The 20,330-nt window shown below is 57.4% G+C and overlaps 3 protein-coding genes and 1 non-coding gene across 11 annotated transcripts in view; 1 reads left to right on the top strand and 3 right to left on the bottom strand.

Annotated features, from left to right (window-relative positions):
* LOC100013374 (non-POU domain-containing octamer-binding protein) overlaps nucleotides 1–20,330 on the bottom strand; it is a 109,172-nt gene that overhangs the window by 65,233 nt on the left and 23,609 nt on the right. The window lies entirely within an intron of this gene.
* NLGN3 (neuroligin 3) lies at nucleotides 1,514–19,314 on the bottom strand. Of its 5 annotated transcripts, none has more exons than XM_016426527.2 (8): nucleotides 19,083–19,281; nucleotides 16,946–17,602; nucleotides 16,155–16,214; nucleotides 12,640–12,699; nucleotides 10,743–10,892; nucleotides 6,592–6,777; nucleotides 3,732–4,521; nucleotides 1,514–3,243 (listed from the first exon to the last, which is right to left on the bottom strand). In XM_016426527.2, exons 2-8 carry the CDS (start codon nucleotides 17,400–17,402, stop codon nucleotides 2,397–2,399), a joined length of 2,550 nt encoding a protein of 849 aa, XP_016282013.1. In that variant the 5' UTR covers nucleotides 17,403–17,602; nucleotides 19,083–19,281; the 3' UTR covers nucleotides 1,514–2,396.
* Nucleotides 9,206–9,264, bottom strand: MIR7382 (microRNA mir-7382). Its single transcript, NR_127654.1, has one exon. It is a non-coding gene; the product is annotated as a microRNA mir-7382 (primary transcript).
* The window catches only part of IL2RG (interleukin 2 receptor subunit gamma), a 29,922-nt gene continuing 28,669 nt past the window's right edge, over nucleotides 19,078–20,330 (top strand). Inside the window, exon 1 of the mRNA XM_056809520.1 lies at nucleotides 19,078–19,171. Within this exon, the coding sequence (XP_056665498.1) occupies nucleotides 19,117–19,171 (55 nt within the window). The 5' untranslated portion in view covers nucleotides 19,078–19,116. The remainder of the gene's footprint in view (nucleotides 19,172–20,330) is intronic.

The raw sequence follows: 20,330 nt of genomic DNA, 5'->3' as shown, positions 1-20,330 counted from the left end.
TCTGACTATCCTCTGAGAAAGTGGAGGTCAAACCAATGTCAGTTGTGGCCTTGTGTGAGCAACAGAATGCCCACAAAAGGTTTCTGCCATCCTGAGGCTCTTTTCCTCGGGTCCAAGGGCAAGCTGCTCTTCCTCTTCTCCATGCCCTTCTTGGTGGACCCAGCCCTTGCAAAGCATCAAAGGAGCATCAGATCTGGTGGGAGGAGCCCTGTAGGGCTGGCCTCCTCAGCTCTGATCTCATGCTCTCCCCTCTCTGGGATTCTCCAGAAATTGAGGGGGTCAGAGACCACAGGCACCAAAACACGCTTCCTCTCACTGGCACTCGATTTTGATGGGGGTGAGAGTAGCAGGGGAGAGCGTGTCCAGGATAAAACAAAAAGGCACCAAATTACAGATTCTCAAAACCAAATGGGAATTTCCAAGATCCCTTTGAATTCTGCCACCATTCTGTGGACTTTTCTGCTTCCCTCTAACCCAACATTGGTGGCGGGCAGGCTTCTTCTATTAAGAAAGTCCTAGAGTCCCTACCAACACCTTCAACATATGACTCACTCAACTTGAGGTCTCTCCCAATCTCCTGGCCCTAAGCCTTGCCCATCGTGGCAGGCAGTGCTGGCAGTTTCAAGTTTGGGTCTTTGGCCTTATTCTTGAGTACCTGATGATGCCCTTACACACTATGTCCTGGACCATCCCCAGTGAAGTCAAGGTCTCTGAAGAATTCTATTCCTGGTTTCTAGAATGTTAAGTAACTCGGATGGGCCATCTGCCATGCAGCTAGGCCTTGCGGTGCCACAATCTACAGGGTGCCAATAGCATTTATGTTCTAAGAGTCGCCTAGAAGCAACTGAGCTTAGCACTAAGGTGGCAAGAGTAACCCATTAAAATTGGAAGTTGCTAGTTGGAAGAGAATGAAGTCCAGGGAAGTGCACTCTGCTTACACTCAGGCACACCCGCACAGGCAAATGTGCACGTAGACCTCCCACTGGGCTCCAGGAACAGCCATGTTGCTCCTCTCTCTGGCTTTCACTCTCTCCCCTCAACAAAATTTCTCGGGGCTTTTCGTGTCCCTGTGCTCACCCACCTCGAAGCTCAGCTCTGATGAGAGCCACCCTTCTAGCTCGGGCAATATCTCACGTGAATCCTCCAAGCTGCTGGAACATGAAAAGCCATGTGTGTGTGTGTGTGTGTGTGTGTGTGTGTGTGTGAGAGAGAGAGAGAGAGAGAGAGAGAGAGCACCCTGGCCTCTGAGGCCTGCTCAATCTGGTGGCTCCCCAGTACCGCTTACAGGACCGCCCCCTCCAGCCCCTCAAAGATGTCTCCAGTTGAGTTTCATGGACATTGGAGGCCAGCGACCCCGCCTGGAGCGCCATGGGAATTCAGACAGAACTGTGGGAAGGGACCACTCTGAGGCCAGGTCAATGTACCTGGCAGGGAGCCTCTGCCAAAGGACCTGGAGCTGGTCAGAGTACAAGGCCTGGGCTACCATAGGAGGGCCCGTACAAGGGACACAGGCTGGGAGCGCTAACCGGAGTTTTTATTTTTATATCAAGACACCATGTTTAAAATCTGTACAAAGGACAAACTCCAGGGGTATCCATTAGTGTTTTAAGAACTAATTTTTCTTTTTTTTTCTTTTTTTTTAAAAAGTCCTTTTGAAAGAGAAATGACAGAAAAGAGACTCTGAAAAGAAAAAGGGGGCAAGCTCCTAACAGCAGTAGCCAAAGGGTGGGGAGGGGCAGCACCCAAGAGTGCACTCAGGTGGGGTAATCCAGGTCCTGGGTGGAGTGGGACCTGGTGCCAGGGTGAAAGCTGGCCCTACTCCAAAGCAGCCCCCTCCCAATGGCCTCTGACCCAGGTCATGCCAGGGGCCAAGTGACTGGCATCGACTTCCTCTTCCCAGCCCGTGTTCTTGCTCAGGTTGCGTTCTGCCCAAAGTGGGGGCCCCTGCTCCCTGGCTATGTGAGCAATGGGGGGGGATTGGGGGGATTTCTGCCCTGAAAGCACTTATTCCAAAGTGAAAACAAAAGACCCCAAATCCCAAGCCCCAGCAGAGCCCCAGCAGGACGGGGAAGGATTCCAAGCCTGTGGTTGGCAGTAGGGTGGAGGCAAGAGTAAGGGAAAGGGGGTGCCAAGGGCTGGCAGCACCAGGGAGAAGTTCCTGCTGCCCCAGGGCTGCTGACTCCCTGGGCCTGCCTGCTGGGGGCTTTCTTCTTTGAAGAGTCCACTCGTGTTTCATTCTGGATATGTGTTTGTACATGGGGGTGTCTGCGGTTGTGCGTGTGTATGGCAGGTGTATGGGTGTGCACAGATGGGTGCCGGGAGGCAGGGAGGCAGGGAAGAAGCAGGATAGGGTTGGGCTGGGCTGGGCTGGGCAAAGGCCAGGCTCCAGGTGAGAGCTATACCCGTGTGGTGGAGTGTGAGTGAGGCAACCCAGTACTGTTGAAGCCAGAAGCAAAGGTGTTATAGGGGTGCAGCGTCTGCAGCCCCACCAGGGAGTTGGGGATCATGGTGATGGTGTTGGGGGTCATGAGAGGGATGTCATCAGGGGAACGTCGCAGTGTCAGGGTGTAGTCAGGGAGGGCACTGAGGCGGAGTGGGTCATGGGTTGGGGGGCCCTCACACTCATGATGTGAGGGACCTAGCTGAAGGGCTGCCAGCTCCTCCTCGGGGGCCGCTCCCATCTCCCCGGGACCCCCAGAACCCCGTTGGGGACTGGGCTGCCGTAGGGGCTCCTGCCGCCTCTTGTCCTTGCGGTAGTAGAGGGCAGCAAAAGCTAGCACATTGAGAAACAGGAGAGAGGCCCCAACAGCAATGGTGACACTCAGCTCCGTGGAGTAGTCGCGAGGGTTCTCCACCAGGAGAGGCCCAGCATCCTGGTCCCCATTCCAGGTGCCCTGGGCATTTTCATTACTGTAGGCTGGAGAAATGGCTGGCCGCTTGGTGCTCCAGGCCTTGCCATTAGGGCGGCGGGTGATGTGAGAGCTGTGGGTGGTGTCCGGGGGCGGCACTTTGGTGGTGGTCGATGTGTAGTGGAACATGTCGTGCAGGTTGTACAGGTGGGGCACCAGGTGCTTCCAGAAGGCCACCTTGGTGGCCCGGTAGTGGTCACGGACCCGGGGCTTCAGCCCAATGTGAAGGTACAGCTGGTCCCGGGGGTTATACTTGGACCAGGCCACCTCCTCGAAGCGGTTGGCCTTGGTGTGGATGAATTTGGTGTCCTGGGGGACGGGCTTGTTGGGATCCCTGAAACACCGAATGGAAATCTGGAGTCATCACCCTGCCTTGTGTTGGGGAGGGGGGGCAGATGAAGTGGGGTTGGCAGTGTCTCTTCTTTCCCAGTCCTAAGCTCCCTACTGATCCCATCTCATTCCCACCCTGCCTCACTACCTTCTCCTTTCCCGCATCTTGGACTCCCATTGCCTTTGGTCCTTCTTGTGGCTATCCTCTCCCTTGCTCTCTGATCTCCTGGCCCTAGAGGCAATATCTGTTAGTTCTGCCAGGTCCCCCTCAAGCCCTCTTGCATACCAAATTCAGTGCCCCCTCCCAAGCCCCTGCAAATTTTTGTCAAAAAGGAAATGAGCCAGAATGAGGGGGATGGGTGGTAGGAAGGAGGATGAGGGGAGTCACTGAGGGGTGCTCTGGGCTAAGAGGAGATGGATGATGGACAGGGTTTGGCTAGAGGAGAAAGCATGCTGGGGTCCTAAGGGGCAGGGACCAGGGCATCTCCTCACCCAGTCTTGGCAAAGTTGGTCCAGTAGGTCATGACAACAGCACTGAGCATGACATCATTCTTGGAGAAGTTGCAGGGGAAGAGGTCAGTGGGGCCCACCATGGGGATGCCAAAGACATAGGGCACCTCATCCCCGTGGGCTGCATCAGACCACGCTGGCTTCATGAGGCTCTGGCAGTGGTGGTAGAAGGCGTAGAAATAGGTGGGTGAGCCATAGCGGGCATGCAGGTCAGCTGTCACCACAGAAGGCTCTACCCATTGGTGGTCAGTGAAAAGGGCCACCAGAGTTTTACGGCGAGTCTCAGGGTTGTCCCGGTCTGCCCAGTCTGTGTACATGAATTTGATGGTCTCCCGAAGGGTGTCCTTGCCCTCAGGGTAGCCATACAGGTTGTCCACAAAGTTGGAGACCGAGTAGTCAAAGTCAGTACCCGAAACTCCATCCTCTGGGTCCACCACTGCCTCCACAAACTTGAGCCCCTCCCCCTGGTTGACACCAAGCATGATGTCATAGTTGAGGAACTCGCCCTGTTCCATGAGGATTTCGGGGTCATCAGGGATCACGTCCCCATCAATCACAGGACCGAAGGCCACGTGGTAACGAGCTGGCTGGATATCCTGCTCCACCAACTCTTTGGCACTCTTCTGCCGTAGGCAATCGACCATGTCCACGGTATCCAGCACATTGCACCCCACCTTGTCTGCCAGCAAGCTAGTGTACTTGACTGGCTGGTAGTTCACTGCCCAGCTGGACAGCGCTGAGCCACTTTGGATGATGGCCCTCTGGAAGAGCCCTGCGGGGGACAGGCAGCAACCCGTCAGAGCCTCCCAGTGTGCCAGACCAAACAACTGAGGCTCTAGGCATTTCCTAGAATCTCTTATACAGAATTCCAGCCTGACTAGAACTCCCTCCTTGACCCTGGTGCACACATGGGACTGGAACTCTTACGCTAGTGTTATTAGGGCTGTTCTGGGTCGGAAACAGGGAACGCTTCTCTGTGCTGCTGACAGGGGTGTATGGGACCCAAAGGGCCTACCTACTCTCCCTCCTGAGAAAGCCTGCCCCTGTCTAGAGCTGTTGAAGATTTCACCAAGGCTTCTCCTTTGTATCTTTTCCTGAAGTCCTATGGTTTGTAGGCATCAGAGGAGAGACTGGACCCTAGGGCTTCCTGATTCCAAAGCCAATAGTTTAGCCACCATACATAGCAGGTGACTTCCTGAGCGTTCAGGGTATGTAAGGAACACTTAACCTTCTTGGGCCTCATGTGTGCCTGTCTGCTCCCCTCTCTCCTCTGTCTCTGCCTATCTCTGTCTGTCTGTCTCTGTCCCTCTACCCTCCCTTGGCTTCCCTACTTGCTTCCTGCCCAGCTGGGCCCAGCTCGGTGCCAAAGCACCACCAGGGAGCTGGCTCTTGTATGACAAAGGGGCCTTTTTCCACGAGAAGCCAGAAACACGAACTAGGAGAGAAGCCCCGTCCGTATACTGTGTGTGAAGGAGAGCCTGGTAGGCCCAAGGCCCTGAGGTCACCAAGTCTCCAGGAAACATCACTACCAAGGCTTGAAGAGGCCTCTTTTCCCCTCAGCAACTGCACCATCACATTTTCTTGTACCCAAGAGAAAGGAAGCCACACCCCGCCCTTCTCAGCAGGTGAGTCCCAAGAAAAACGGATTCCCTCGCTCTGAGGCCCCTCTCCCATCACCGACTCTGCTTCAGACCCCATGCCAAATCCACAACTCAAGACAAGCCATTGCCAGGGAGGCCAGAGAGGAGGGAAGGCTATTTCCCAATTGGGCAGAAGAGCTCTAGGCACCCACCACCCTTTACCAGCCCTCCTTAGCCAGAGAAGAGTCTGTTGCCAGGCGTCTTCCTCTGGAGACCAGAGCCCCAGAATGATGAGGGCACAGAAAGGGTTGGAACAGAAAGTTCTTCCCTCCAAGAGCCAGACCCTCTTCCCTAACTCAGGGAGCCATGAACAGGACACAGAACAGCAGAGCTGAATGGGCCCTTGGAGAGCACCAGGCCAAGCCCACAGGTCCAGGAGAGGAAACTGAGGCCCAGAGACATTTGACCCCTCTAGCTGAAAAGGGAAAAAGCCATTCCTTTTCCCCTGGGATGGGGGAACTCCTGGTATGGAAACTTCCTCTAGTGATGCAGATCAGAAAAGTCTCCTTAACCTAGTTCCCTGGAGAGCAATGAGAACTTAAGAGATTCACCCTGGGCTGCATGCCAGTAATGCACAGAGCCTTCCTGACACAGACCAAGACTGACCAGACTCTAACCAGTGTACCATGCCTGCTGGAGAAGGAGAAGGGGGAGGACGAGGGGGAGAGAGGAAGAGAAGCTTCCAAGGGGAGGAAAGGAAAGGGTAAAGAAGAGAAATTTCCCCTCATGGGATTTCACTGGCTCAAGAGAAGGTGGGGCCCAGTGATTCCTTCTCCTCCACATCTTGTAGAAAGACTCCACAGCACCCCCCCCCAGGAGACTTGCACTTCCCCCCTGCATGTGAACTTGCTCTTCAGAGAAAATGTCTTACACTTCCAAAGGAAGTCCCCTCAACCTGACACCTGACACTTGTCCCCTCCAAAAGCATGTCTCCTAACTAAGAGGAAGAAAGAGCCTCTTGGGAAAGAAGGGACCTCCTTCCATGCCTAGCCGGAGTCCCATGGCAGAGGCCTTTTCCCTACAGGGAAAGCCCTCCCTTCTCTAAGACAGGCAGTGGAAAGATACTGCTAGAAGCCTTCGGGTCTCAGACCTAGGCACTCTGAGGGTGAAGGGGGCAACCAGTGGAGCCCAGGACCCTCTCCCCATCCCTAAGGCTCTTCCTGCCCCTGCATACACCGGCATCCCCCTGAGGAATTACTTACCCTCAGAGTGATGGGACAGCGTGAGGAGGCTGACACAGGAGGCCCCAATGCCAGAACCAAATACAGTGATGCGGCGAGGGTCTCCACCAAAGAAAGCGATGTTCTCACTCACCCAGCGGAGGGCCTGAATCTGGTCCAGGAGCCCATAGTTTCCCTTGGCAGCCTGGTCCCCGGTGCTCAGGAAACCTAGGCCCAACAGAATGGGTGAGAAGAGTGGAGGATTTGGGCTGGGAAAAGTGGGGTATGGCATGGCAAGGCAAAGACAAGTACCAAGTCTTTTCCTCACTTCGGCTCCCTTTTCTCAGGGAGAGCACAGACATACATCTCCCACATGGAGTGTCTACCTCACATCGGGAGACTTGATTGCCACCATCCAGGTCCAGGGAGGGCATCAACCTCATACCCTGCTCAGGGCAAAGGATTCTGGGGCTCTTGAGGGCCAACGGCTCCCAAGTTCCTTTTGCTAAGTGCAGTAGAGGCCATTCCTCTTTGACTTGCAATCCCAGGAGGAGTCACTTCGTGGGGGCCTCCACCTTCATCCCAATCCCTCCCTTTTTTAGAGGCCTACATGGTTCCAGAACCTTCTATTTCTCTGCTCCTGCTCTGGCTCCCATCCCAAGGGATTTGGTTTAAACCATCTTGGTCTGATAGAGGAAGAGTGTTACTGCTTTGGAAACGTTACCATAGAAACAGGTCTTCCCGCCCACCTACTGGGATTTGCTGCCAAGGAGACTTGTCACCATGGAGACCACCTTCCCACCCACCTGCTGGGATTTGCTGCTGTGAGCCACATTGCCATGGCAATGCCCTTCCCACCCACCTGCTGGCCATCCCATTGAAAGGGCCAACCTATTTCCATCCCTCTCCTCCCCTGCTGCTGAGGTCCCAGGTCTTCCTTCCCTGGCCCCTACCAACACCTGACCCTAGCCTTGACTCAAAGAAGAGTCCTTGGGCTCATGCATACCACATGGAACCCATTTGATGGGAGGTCATATTAGGAAGCTCCCCATACCCCCAAAGGACTCTTTGAGTCCGTTTCTGTTCCAAAGGTAGAAACGGAACCCATATGAATGGGCCCAGGCAGCCACATGGGGTCAGCCTGTCCTCTATAGACAGGCCAAGTTGGGTTCCAGGTTGGAGATAGGGACAACAAGGGATTCTGGGAAGTGAGGCCAAAAGAGGGCCCTTGGTCTTTGCCTCGATGCCCTGCCTGCCCCGCTCCCCATGCCCATGGAGCTCCTATCTCCTTCTCTTCCCTGACTGCTCACCAACACTGTCCTCTACCCTCATCGTCCTTCTCTCGTTTGGGCAACAGAAGCCTTGCTGGTGTCGGCCTGGGATGCCCTGATGAGGAAGGGAAGCTTGCCTCAGGACCTCAGAGGCCCAAGAACTAAGGCAGTAGCAGAGATGATACTGTTGCTTCCCCTGGCCCTCTGAATGAGGGATGCTGAAGCATGAGGTTGACATCTCATTGGGTCCCATACAGCAAACTACCTCAAAGGGAGAGAGGAAGAACGATGGGACAGTCCATCTGTGGACTGTGGGCATGAGCATACAAACCTTCTGCAGCCCAAGGCAAAAGTCATTCAGTGCAGGGCCAGTGGGCACTGCACTAGGCCGGCCCAGGCTATTCAGCCTCCTAGAGATTAGAGCATCAGCAAGGTCTGGGTCGAGTGGGGCAAAAGCCAAATGTCGTCTGCCTCTGTCTGGCCCAGGCAAACATCCTGGCCAAGGTTGGGGCTGTAGCCCTAAGGAAGTTGGCAAAGTCAGCCGCCATGGGCGTCAAAGTTAAGTACTGGAGCTACCAGACAAAACCCACGTTTGGGAAGCTTTCTTTTTTGGCCAAAAGGGGAGTTGAGGCAGGAAGGGGAGAATGTTAAACTCTGAAGTTCTGAATAAAAGCCCCAGAGCCCCCTTCTCTCTGCTTTAGGGGTATCCACGCCCTCTGCCCTCCTTCATTTGAGTGGTGTCTTTGAGGGAGGACCACTTTAACCCTGCCCATACCTCCTTATGGTGACCAAGCCCTGAGATACCATGGAGAGGCTAAGAGCAAATCGTTTGCCCAGATTCAATGCTCCCTACCCATCCCCTCCAGTGCCAGATATGCTAACTGACTATTGGCTTGGTGGAATCAATGTCCTGGATGGTCCTAGAAGGATAAGGGGGTGTGGGGAGCAAGGTTTAAGCTGGACACTGGGAAAGCCGTTCCTCAGTGGGCTAGGCAGAGAGTCTTCTTTGCCTATTGTGGGGTTTCAAGCAAAGGCTGGAGGACCACCTCTTCAGGGACTTTTTGCTACAGTTCTGCTGGCCTGGATGGCCCTGAGGTTTTAAGAGATCCTGGCCACACTTTCTCCCACAGTTGAGGGGAACCAAATGATTCTACCAGGCCCAAACCAGAACAGGGACTGAAGGGGACAGAGGAGGCAGTGGCAGTGACGGTGGTGGTGATGGCGGCAGTGGCGGCAGCAGTGGCAGCAGCAGTAGCGGTGGTGGTGGTAGTGGTGGCAGCGGCGGCAGCGGCATCGGAGGGAGCCTTTGGCTATGGGCCTGGATCCAGCCCTTGGCCTGATTTCCTCCAGTCCTCAGGGAAAGATTGTTTCTGGTTACAGCTGATACAGAAACTTCTCCCCCTAGTGGGTTGATCAGACTATCCCACTCGAGAAAGGAGCCTCTAAACCAGTGTGACAGGAATCCACAGAACTGTTTCTACCAAAGGCCCTGACTTGGCAAAAGCTGCACCTTCTGAAAAACCACTTTGTCCCTGTGCCTTGTGCCCTACTCCTTTATCCAAGTTCCCATGGTCCCTTCCCCTTGCCTCCAGAGCTCTCTCCTGGAGGCTGGATGGGAGCAGAGCTGCTCTCCCTGGAAAAAGTGGTCCAAGCATTTGAAGGGAAAAGCTGTCATTTCAAAGGGCCGTGCTAACTGGTCATTTTCCTTAAGCAGCAGACTACACCCACCCCAGACACAGCAGTCCTTTGTCCTTTCTCTTCTTGCCCTCTCTTTCCTCAGTTTCCTGATCTAGAAAAAAGGAGGGAGAGAGGTGGTGGGGTGGGAAGGTGGAGGGGGGGGGGAGACTAGACTAGGTGGCCCTTGAGGTACATTCTAGGCCTAGGCCTAGGCTCTTGGGACCCCTGAGGTCCTAGCTGGTTCTAAGACTTTGATCCTCCCACTTCCCTTTCCCTCATCTTCTTCCTCTTTCAACCCAATGGACCACAATATAGAATATGGCTCTGAAGTTTGAAGTCTGCTCTGTTTCTTAGTCACTAAATCAAGCTGCTTCTTTGAATGGTAAAGACCAGAAAGAAAAGCGGCCATAGAAGGGCAAACTGAGGCTTCCTCAGGGTTTCCCCAAGAGGCCAGCATCCCGTAATGAAGCAGAGGCTCACAGCCCTCCAAACCACTCACTGGGCTGCTGAGATAGGCTGGATGCTGGCTGGGCCCCAGGGCTCCTCTGGTGGCCCTGGGGTCTGGGACGGAGAATGGTGCCCTCTTCTTCCATGGGCCTATGGAGCCTCTGGCGCCAGCCAGGCAGTGACGCATGCCTTCTTCTCATCCCACCGAACCAAGAGCTCATGTCACGGGCCCAGGGACATGTGCACCAGAGTCACACACAGGCCTGGGACTAGCAAAGTACAAACCAGGCGCTGAAATGAACAACGGTGCTCTCTGCCCTTTTGCCCAGGAGGCAGGCCTAACCCCGAGAACTGGCACCTAGCCTCTGAGGAGGCCCAGGAAGCAGCTGCCAGACCTGCCGTGGTGGCCTTTCAGAGGACAGAGACTCACACAGCTGGGCTCCCCAGGGTCTTGCTTGGACACCAGCTCCCTTAGCCACGAGAACCACGACGGCCACCACCGAGGGTGAGAGAAGGGAGCAGGTGAATAAATGAGTAAAGAGAATGCACACAGCCAAATCCCAGAAGGGAGCACCCTCTGGGGGAAGGGAGTCTCGTGGGGACAGCAGCTGGGGACCTCTAAGGTTCCTGCCAGCTCTATAGCTATCAGACTCTGCAACTGGGACCAGCAATATGAGGTAGAAAGTTGGTCCTAAACTTCCTGTAGTCTCCAAGGCCGAGATCTGCCTAGCCTAGTCACAGCTTTCTGACCTGGTCCACTAGCTCCTTCATCCTGGCCTGCCATTTCCCCAGCCATACCTAGCACCCCAACCCGGTAGTTGAGGGTGATGACGATTACGTTGCCGTAGCTGGCAAGGACGCTGCCATCGATCATGTTGCCCGTGCCCTCCATGTAGGAGCCCCCGTGGATGTAGACCATGACTGGCTTGGCTCCGCTGTCCCGAATGTCTGCAAGGAGAAGAGGTGAGACCAAGGCTGGGGGGGGTGGCCTTCCACCCAGCCCCCAGCCCGCCATCCCAGGAGAGGCTGGGCAGGGAGAAGGCGGCCAAGCAATCTCAGGTGCCAGGACACCATCGCCAACCCAAGGGCAGGACTTAGCTAAGGCTCCAGGGGCAGCCAGAGAGACAGTGACAGCTCGACTCTGGTCTCAGTGGTTTTAAGGAGAGGGAAATGAGGTTCTCCAAGGATTTTTTATTGCACTCTTGCTGAGGGCTACAGGCAACCATCATGCCTGGCCCCACTAGGCACGTGCCCACCTCAGTGGGCTAGAGTTAGACCCTCCCCCATGATTGAGTCCATGCCCTGGGCACCCAACAGTCCTGGGACCTGACACAGCTTTAGGGAGGGTCTGGGGAGCCTTGCAACCCCCAAGATCAGACCAGATCAAACCAGACCAGACCAGTCACATGGAAACATGGCTATGGCAGCAGTGGCTGCTTCGGGCATCCCCCTCCCCCCAGTGCAGACAGAGACAAGGGGGGGGGAGTACAAGGGGAAAAGAAAAGAGGACTGAGGGCACTGGCATGGGGTGGAGCTGGCTTTGCTGGGGCCTATGTACAAGCCCTGGAGGGACACGGCTGCTGGAAGACAGAAAAGATCTAGAGGGCAGGACCAAGGGGGAAAACATCCTTCCTTCACCGCATGGCACTCTGTGAGTTGAGGCAATGCCACTGCTGACTGGCCACAGGCTAGCTCCAGGCCCAATAGCCTTATTGCTGCAATTCCCGTGGCACAAGGGAACACACCTCCGGTGTTCTGTGTCACTGATGTTCTGTGCTTAGAAAGGGCCCCTGGGGGAGAGGGCTTTGGGGGTTGGGAGCAGTCAAGGTGGGGCACTCACTCACCCCTAATGGGAAGATAGACCAACCGACTGACCAACCTACGGACGGCTAGGTAGACAGAGGGAAATCTGGTCTGAGGACCAGGGACCTTGTGGCTCCCATCCCCACCCCAAGCAAACAAGCTCTGGGCCCTGGCCTGGTTAGTGGTGTTTCTGACCAACCGACCCATCTCCACACCAGCTTCTTCTCTGCTATGGGGAGGAGAGACAGGGGAGCGGCTCTCCTGGTCAGACTGCTCTCCAGTGCTCAGGCATTCTTCAGGGCTGGCCCCATTAACCTAAAGCCCCCCCAGCTGGCCCATCTCCTGTTGCTGGTTGCCCAGCCCAGCCCAGCCCAGCCCATGGCCAGGCCCCGGCTCTAGGCCAGTTTCCCTAGAGCCCCTGGTCTTAGGACAATGGTTAGTTATTTCTCCAGTCTTTCCCCATCGTCATGTGGCTTGGTTCCTGCCATTTTCCCTGCAGGTCATCGGAGGTGGGGAGTGTCCGGCCCTCTCTGTCCTCAGGGGGCCAGTGCCCATCTGAGAGCGTCCTGTTTGGGGAATGTGTTCCCTTCAGCAGGTCAGGCACTAGGAGCGGGGCTGTGCTCCATACAGCTCTGCTCTTAGTCCCCTGCTCCAATCAGCTGTTCCCACTGCCCGGGGGCCCTCCCTCCCTGGCCCTGGTGGCCACCCAGGGCCCCTGACGGTGATGGACGAAGAGACCAACCGCCTTGTGCAGGAACAGAAACACCCCCAACGGACGGACGGACGGACGGACGGACGGACAGACAGACAGACAGCCGGGGCTTCTCCCCAGCCAGAGGGGGAAGGGCTCTGTGCCATGCACCAGCCTCCACGCCCTGCAGCCCCCAAATACCTTCGTCTTCGTCCCCTTCATTATCCGCTAAGTCCTCGCCCTGTTTCTTAGCACCGGATCCTGGGGACCAGACACGCACGGGGAGACACAACAGCACAGGACAGAGAACAAAACAGAGAGAGAATTCAAACACAGCACGAGCTGGGCCCGGGGCTGGCGGTCCCTGGGGGAGTAGGGAAACTGAGGCCCAATGCTCCAGGGGGAGAGGGCACCGGCACATCCGCCCTGGGGACCCTCTGTCCCACCCCCTCCTCCCATCTCAGGGCCTGAGAGCTGGGCACACAGGGTGAGAGGAGGCCTGCGGAAACTGGTGGAAAACGCCAAGAGCTCACAGAGGGCCCTAGGGGTCTCTGCCCAACACAAATAGCTGTTGGAGCCTGTTTTTTTCCACTTGGCCCCATGGCCAAGCCCTTCCCATCCTGAGAAACCATATCCCTCCCTGGGACCTGGGGGAGCCCATACATCCCAGGTGACCCCAAGAGGGTCCTTGGCACAGAGGGCAAAGCCAGGCCTGGAGCCTTCCCTCTGTCCCTGGGTGGGAACACCCTTCTGGCCACAGGGGTTCCCCAAGAAAGAACACCCTGAGGGACTCCCTGGTCAGGGCACAGGGTGGGGGTGGGGAGAGGGGCCAAGTTCTGAGGAAGAGATTATTCAGTGTGGAAGAACTGATGGAATTCTTGGGGCTTCCCTCTTACTGGCATGACATTAGATGCCCTCAGCCTGGAGGCAGCAAATAGCCCCTTTTCCTCAACTGTCCTGGACTCCGATGCCTTGGCTTTCCTTTAAAGCTGTTGCTCAGAACAGGGCTCATGCCTGACAATGCATCCCACTATAGGGGGCCCAACCCTACAGGGGAGCACGACCTTGGGCTCCCCCAACTGCCTAAGGCAGCTATCTATGCCCAGCCCCGCAACTGAGTCCAGAATCCAACAAGCCACAGGGACTAGCCTAAGCCCCCAAGCAGGGCATCAACTGTCAACCACAGGGCTCAGGAAGCCCAGGCCATTTTCAAATGGGGCTACTCTCCAATGGAGGGCTAAGGAACCTCTTGCTGACTGCAGAAGGCTTCCCAGGCAGTCTTGCTCTGGGGCAAGCCCCATCCGCATGCTGAAGAGAACAGACATGCCCCAACCTTCTCAGCAGCAGCTGTTCCTATGGTTCTTAGGTTCTTTCAGAGGCTCAAAGCAGTGACCCTGGGCAGGCCTCAGCTTGGCACCTGCCTGGAAAGGCCCTTGCTGCAATATCTGGTGCCCAGGAATACCATCTCTGCACCCCATCCCATCCCTGAGCCCTGAAGTGCTGCAGTGGCCCAGCTCAGGCCTGCCAGGCTTGTGATGGATCTACCCAGAGGAGGGACAGAGAAACAGCTTCCTCCTGGCACCAAGAGCCCTCTCAGAATCACCTGGGATACCCTGGGACCCTTAAGGATGGGCTCCCCCAGAAGTAGGACCACTCCTTATTGGAAAGGGACCTCTCTCCCTTCTCAAATTGTCCTCTCTCTGGGCCTTACAGAAAGGAAAGTCAGGCACTTGATGAGCCCTAGTGTGGGAGAAAAACGGGACCTAGAACCCTGGTGCCAGAGCCCTTTCCACCTCTAACCCTAACCCTCGATTCCGCCTCCTTAGCAGGGTACAGGTTGCGCGTTCTCCCTTTTGGATGGGAAGCTCCTTGAGGATAGGCCTGTATCCCTAGCATTCTAGTTCAGGTGCTTAATGGGGTCAAAATACTCCCGAGGGTGTCAGGCAGAGTCTGCCAAAGGCCTGTTCTAGGTGGCAAAGCCCAGTTTCCAGGAGCTGGTCGGGGGATGGGGGGGGGGGCTCAGCGGAGGCCCCTAACTTCCAGGGCTGGCGGAGACCTGTCTGCCATAGGCTTCTGCTGCTGCTGCTCTGACTGGGTGGCTGCTACCCACTTTCCTCATCTGGAAATGGGCTACATAGGAAGGATTCAGCTACTGAGCTCAGCAAAGGAGGTCAAAGGGGGAGGCACATGATGAGAAGAGAAGCTCCAAGAGCCCTGGAAAGTCAAGGGGGCAAGCTGGCCAGGAGGGCCACAAAGAGACTGAGGTCTGGACAGGACCTTCAAGGCCACCACATCCAGCACCTTCGCTGTCTAAGAGATGAGAAGACTGAGGCCCAGAGAGGTCCAGGGCCTTGCCCCAGGTCACATGGCAAGGAAGGGACAAGGCCCTCAGGTCTAGCTCTCCCTCATTTGACTGTGCCACACTCTCGATCTCTCTCAGATCCTGGGAGGGTCCAGGAAGAACCTCTTCGAAGCATTTAGGCATTCCATTTTTACTGAGTGTCCCTCCAAACGCACAGCTGCCAGAACTCACAGAGGGCAGATCAGCAGGTGGGGGGGGTGGTGGCATGGGGAAAGAAATCACAGCCTGTGGCATGGGCAGAGTAGCAGGCTGACTGAATGCAGAATGAGAGGGACTGCTGCCTGGGGGCTCAGAGCAGGTCCTTTTCTTCCCTAGGCCTCAGTTTCCTCCTCTGCCAAATGAAGGGGCTGGACTTCAGGATCTTGAAGGCCCATCTCTGCTGTCAATCCCATAATCCCAATTGAAGCTTAGTGGGTGGGGGCCACCCAGCCTGGTACTCAGCTGGTCCTAATCTCTCTAACTGGCCCACCTGCAGGACAACTGCCCCCGAAGCTGCCTGGCAGGGAGAGAGGAAATGAAGAGGGAGGGAGGACAACGGGGGACTGAAGACCCCCAAGAACCAAACCAACATGGTGTTGTGGAAAGAGCACTGCCCTCGGACCACTGGCCTGGCAACCAGAAGGCCTGGGTTCTCAGCTGGGCTCCACCACTTAGTTGCTGTGTGATTGGGCAAATCACAGAAACTTTCTGTGCCTCGGTTTCCTCATTTATAAGTGGGGATGTCACTACCCACCTGGCCTCATTCAGAGAGGCCGTGAGGAGCCAGTTGAATGATGAAGGGAGAGGAGGAACTGGAGTGGCAAGTTCTTGGGGGCAAAGTGCCCCCTCCTCACCGACCCCAACACCCTGAGCTGCCTGCCAGACTTGGCTGGGAGTGGCATCAGCACTACTGGGATGGCAGCAGTAGCACAGATAGACTGGGGGCAGGAACACAGCAGGATGGAGCTTCTGACTCCATCTCTTGCCCAGCTGGGAAGCCAAGGCTCTTTTGGGGAGCGCTTTGGGGAGACAGAGGAAGGAGGGGAGATGATTCCATGACACTAGGCTGCTGCTGCTATTGCTACTGCTGCTACTGCTGCTGCTGTTGCTACTCTCAACCTGCCAAGCCCTCAGTAGGCCCCAAGAACAGCCTCTCCCAAGTCTACTCCCCAAGAGGCCCTCAACCCCAAGTAGAGGTGAGGAGGGCAGGGCAGAAGAAGGCAGGGCAAGGCTGGGGAGCTCACTTCCCCTTGAAGCCTGGGCCAGGCAGCTTGAAGGCTGGGTCCTCAGGGGTAAGGGTAGGCGGGCAGGCAGGCAGGCAGCCAGTCTTCCCCATCTCTCTCTCTCTCTCCCTCCCGGCCGGCTCGCTACCTACCTCCTTTCCTACATATTTTCTTGTTGGGTTTTCGGGCGCATTCCTTGGAAATCCGCTTTACTGTAAAATGAATAAAAAACTAAAAAATAACAGGAGGCCTCAGGCCAGGGGCATGCACCCTCCACCCCCCCAGGAGCCGCTTGGCAGGCGGGCACATGGTGGCGAAACTGTCCCGCCATCTCCTTGGCACTGCCACTTACCTGGGGGTGACCCCACGAACCAGGGGTATCAGTCAGAGGATGCACCTAAGCGCTGCTTTCAGGGCCTGCCCCCCCCACAACGAAGACCCTGCTCTCCCAGCCACACCCACCCAAGTGCCTCTCAGGGCAGGTGGGCAGAGTGGGGGGCAGGGCTGGTGGAGCCAGCATCCTCCTGAGGGCAGCTGTCAGCAGTGACCCATACTTCCCCCCCAAGGCCCCCAGTGCAGTGCTCCCAGGCCCTGGCTGGCCTCCTCCTGGTCCCAGTCACTCACACAAGGGAGCTAGGACAATGCCAAGGGAGGAGGGAGGAGCCAGGGGAGGAGGACTGATGGAGGGAAGGAATAGGGAGGGAGGGAGGGAGGGAAGAGAGGAAGGAGTAGGACCCAAGCAGTGACGGTGAGAAGCGTCTGCACACAGAGCTAGCTGGTTCCATGCTGCAGGGCACACACAAGCATGCTGACCTCCAACACAAAAGGGCAGGGGGACAGCAGGAAGGAGGAGGAGGAGGAAGAGGAGAAGGAAGAGGAGGAGAAGGGGGAGGAGGGGGAGGAGGAGGTGGCAGAGAGCAGTGCCAGGGCTGGCCGCACTCACCATCCTCTGTGGGCACATAGATGTTCAGATACAGGCAATCCTCGTTGGGCTCCTGGATGTAGGTGGCCACAATGTCAAGGTTGGCAGTGAACCATACAGGCAACATAACCTCAGGCACAGCTGTGTGAATGTTCTGAGGGCACACTGGGGGAAAGTGCGTGGCATTCCGGATGCCTGACCAAGATGGGGGCGGCTCAGGAGGCAGGAAGCGCTTCTCACCAATTGGGGGTGCTGCATAGGGCACCCCCAGGTACTGGTCAACAGGTCCCAGGATCTCACTGGGCAGTGGCACCCGGGAACCCCTTAGCTTCCCAAAGTGGGTATTGACTGTAGGTGCTGGGGCCTGGGCACTGGCCCTCAGCAACAAGCTGAGGATCCAGAGAAGAAGGCACAGGCTCCGGCCAGCTGTGGGCTCGGGGCTCAGGGGCAGCGAGAGTGGACAAAGGCGTAGCCACATGATCTGGGTAGGGGGATTGGCAGAAAGGCAGATTCTGGGCTCACGGCACTGGCCCACTAGGCAACCCCCTCATAGCTGAGCTGACTTGGATCCTCAGAGCTAAGCCCCTGAGGGACACTCAGTGGGTACCAGCAACCAAGCGGGCAGCTCCTCCAGGCTCTGTGGCTTCAGAGGGGGAAGACCCTAAGGGCTCCACGAGCCTGTGGAGAGAAGGGGACGAAGGATCAGCCAAGAGGGTGGTCGGCTAGGGAAGGTCAGAGAATGGGCTCTGGGGACCCCTTTGGATTCCTCTCCTAAGCTAAGGGATGGGCTGCTTGCTAGGCAGCTCCTCACCATTTCCTCCTGGTTTGGAGATGGGTAGAGTGCCTGGGAATTCATGAAAGAGCCAAGGAGGATGGCTCCCATGAGATACCTGAAACCAGAGGGAGAAGGAAAGGCTTGGGTGCACCTACACTGAGGGGGGGAGCAAGTCCTGACTGGGCATGTTTGGGGGCACAAAGCTGTTACAGGATTAGATGCCCCTTACAGCTCTTTTCCCGGCATTGTCAAGAGGAATTTAGGAAAACTGAGGTCCAGGATGGGAGCCAGAGCAGCCGTACTAGATCCCCAAGTCCTCCCCATAGGGTAAGACTGTCCCAGCCTGGTCCAACCTGCTTCCTCTCTCCCCACCGCCCGCTCTGAGCCTGCCCAGAAGCTGTCAAACACAGGCTCCTCCATGTATCTCCTAGGAATTCTTCCTCAGTCTTTGCCCTGATCCCCAGGGCCAGACCCTCTGGGTTGGGCATCCTATCACCTCACAGGGACTGCCAGGACTGAACCTGAAAGGATCCTGCCAAAGTATCCTGATGCCCAGTCAGTGTGAAATCATCAAGAGTGAAGGGGGCCCTCCTGGTGCCATGTGGCTTGGGGGGGGCAGATACAGCAGGTAGTCAGGGGAACGGGGGACACAAAGGTGCGGGCACACACGGAGACAAGCCAGCATGACTGGCACACATCTCTTCCGTACACACAGAGGCGCTCTCTCCCTCCTCCCTCCTTCTCCCTCTCCCTCTCCCTCTCTCCCCATCTCCCCTGTGCCAAGCACACTGAACCTCCTGCCCACCGGCTCCACGCCCCCCCCCCCAGTTTCTCCCGCCATCCCGGCTTACAGGGGCGGCCCCTTTAAGAGCAAGCTCCAGGGCTAGAGCCGGGAGCCTGGGAACGCCCGGCGAGCAGCAGCGACGAGAGGGGAATGCCAAAGTGCGCCGGGGGGGGGGGGGGGGGGGGGGGGGGGGGGGACGGGGACCAGACGGGCGATGTCGCCCAGGGGAGGGGGAGAGAAAAGGAGGGTGGGGTGCTAGGTTGGGAGCCCAAGCGGGAAGGGAGATCGAGGCACGGGCCATCGAGCGAAGGGGCGCCCAGCCGGGCGGGGGGGGGGGGGGGCGGCGGCAGGGGGGGGGGGAGGCAGCTGAGCTCACACAATCCCCCATTCAGCGTCGCCATGGCAACCTCCGGGCACAGACCGCTCATTCACGCGGCTCCTCCGCCAGGGCGACCCCCATTAACCCCCTCGGTGCCGCTCCCCAGTGGACAGGGCGTCCCCCGCTCCCCCCCGCCGGGCGACCCCCAAACGCCCTCTGGGGCCGGCGGGGGGGGGGGAGTGCTCTGCGGGGCCGGTCCGGGGACCCGCAGCTGCCTCACCTCTTGCCCGCCCAGGGGCACATGAGGAGCGGCCATGGCGATCGCCGTGCTGGAGGCGCTGGCGGGGTGGCGGGGCAGCGGAGTGGCAGGTCGGTGGTGGCGGCAGCGGCGGCGCGGGGCCTCCGAGGCGAGGCAGCCGCTCGGGCTCTGCAGCCCAGTCCCCGCCGATCTGTTCGCCGGCAGCCTGGCTGTGCCCGCGCACCGCGGGGGCGCGCAGCGCGTGGGGGCGGGCGGGGGGCGCGCGGCGCGGGGGGGCGGGGTCCCCGCTATTAACTCCTTGGGCGCCGGGCCTTCTTCCCGCCACGCCCTCCCGCCGTGGCCCCAGAGAGAAACTGAGGCCCATCCAGGTCCCTTAGCATTCCCCCAGTGCTCTCTTCCTGCAGCCCTCTGCCCCCTTAGCCCGAAGTGTCGGGAACCATTTGGGAAGGGGAGACCAAAGGAATGAGGGAGGAAAAAAGAAAGGCTGGGTCTGCCAGCACTGGGCAACCCCCCCCCCCCCCTTCTCTTCCTCTGACTCTGGCCATCTTTATTGGTACCCTAGTAGGGAGTCCGACCCTGCCGTCTGTCCATCCGTCCACCATTTCCCAGCTGCCTTCCCATCCCAGGTCTGGCCAGGTCTGGCCCAGCCCCAGGCTGCATCCCCAGCTATTGACTCACAGGGCAGATACCACTCCCACCCTGGCCTGGTGCACACTGCTCTCCCAGGTTTCCCCCAATCCCCCAATCTGGGCCTTTTCTTCTCAGGGCCTTGAGATCTGGGCCCGGGCCCTCAGCACCTCCGGCAGTAGGGGTCTGGACAGCATTTCCCCACTCAAGGTCATTTCCAAGAGTCAGCCCTGGTCCTCCACCTAACTTGGGCCTTGGGGCTAATCAGGGACTCATCTGGAGAAGAGCTGCTGAGAGTTGGGTGCCCAGGCAGCTCTCACTCTACCCCACTCCTGCCCAACCTAGTTCTCCCCTTGGTTCTGTGCAGATTAACCAGGACCAGTCCTGGAGCTTCTCTTTTGTGGGGATGGGAGGAATCAAGACCCTGCCCCCCCTCCCCCAAGGCTCAGGAAAGCCTCCTGCAAAGCAACTGAGATTCATCTGAGCAATCCAACAAGACAGGGAGGAAGACTCTTCCTTCTTGCTTAGGGGACAAATCAGGCCCCAGCAAACTCCCCTCTGAGAAGTGAAGGAAGGAGAGAAGGGGGAGGGAGAAGCCCAGAAGCCTAAGCATTAGGCCCAGTGAGCCTCTTCTGGCACTAG

This window comes from Monodelphis domestica, chromosome X, assembly GCF_027887165.1.
Source record: "Monodelphis domestica isolate mMonDom1 chromosome X, mMonDom1.pri, whole genome shotgun sequence".
NCBI lineage: Eukaryota > Metazoa > Chordata > Mammalia > Didelphimorphia > Didelphidae > Monodelphis > Monodelphis domestica.
Note: the sequence above shows the minus strand (reverse complement) of the source record. Positions and strands in the feature narration are given on the sequence as shown.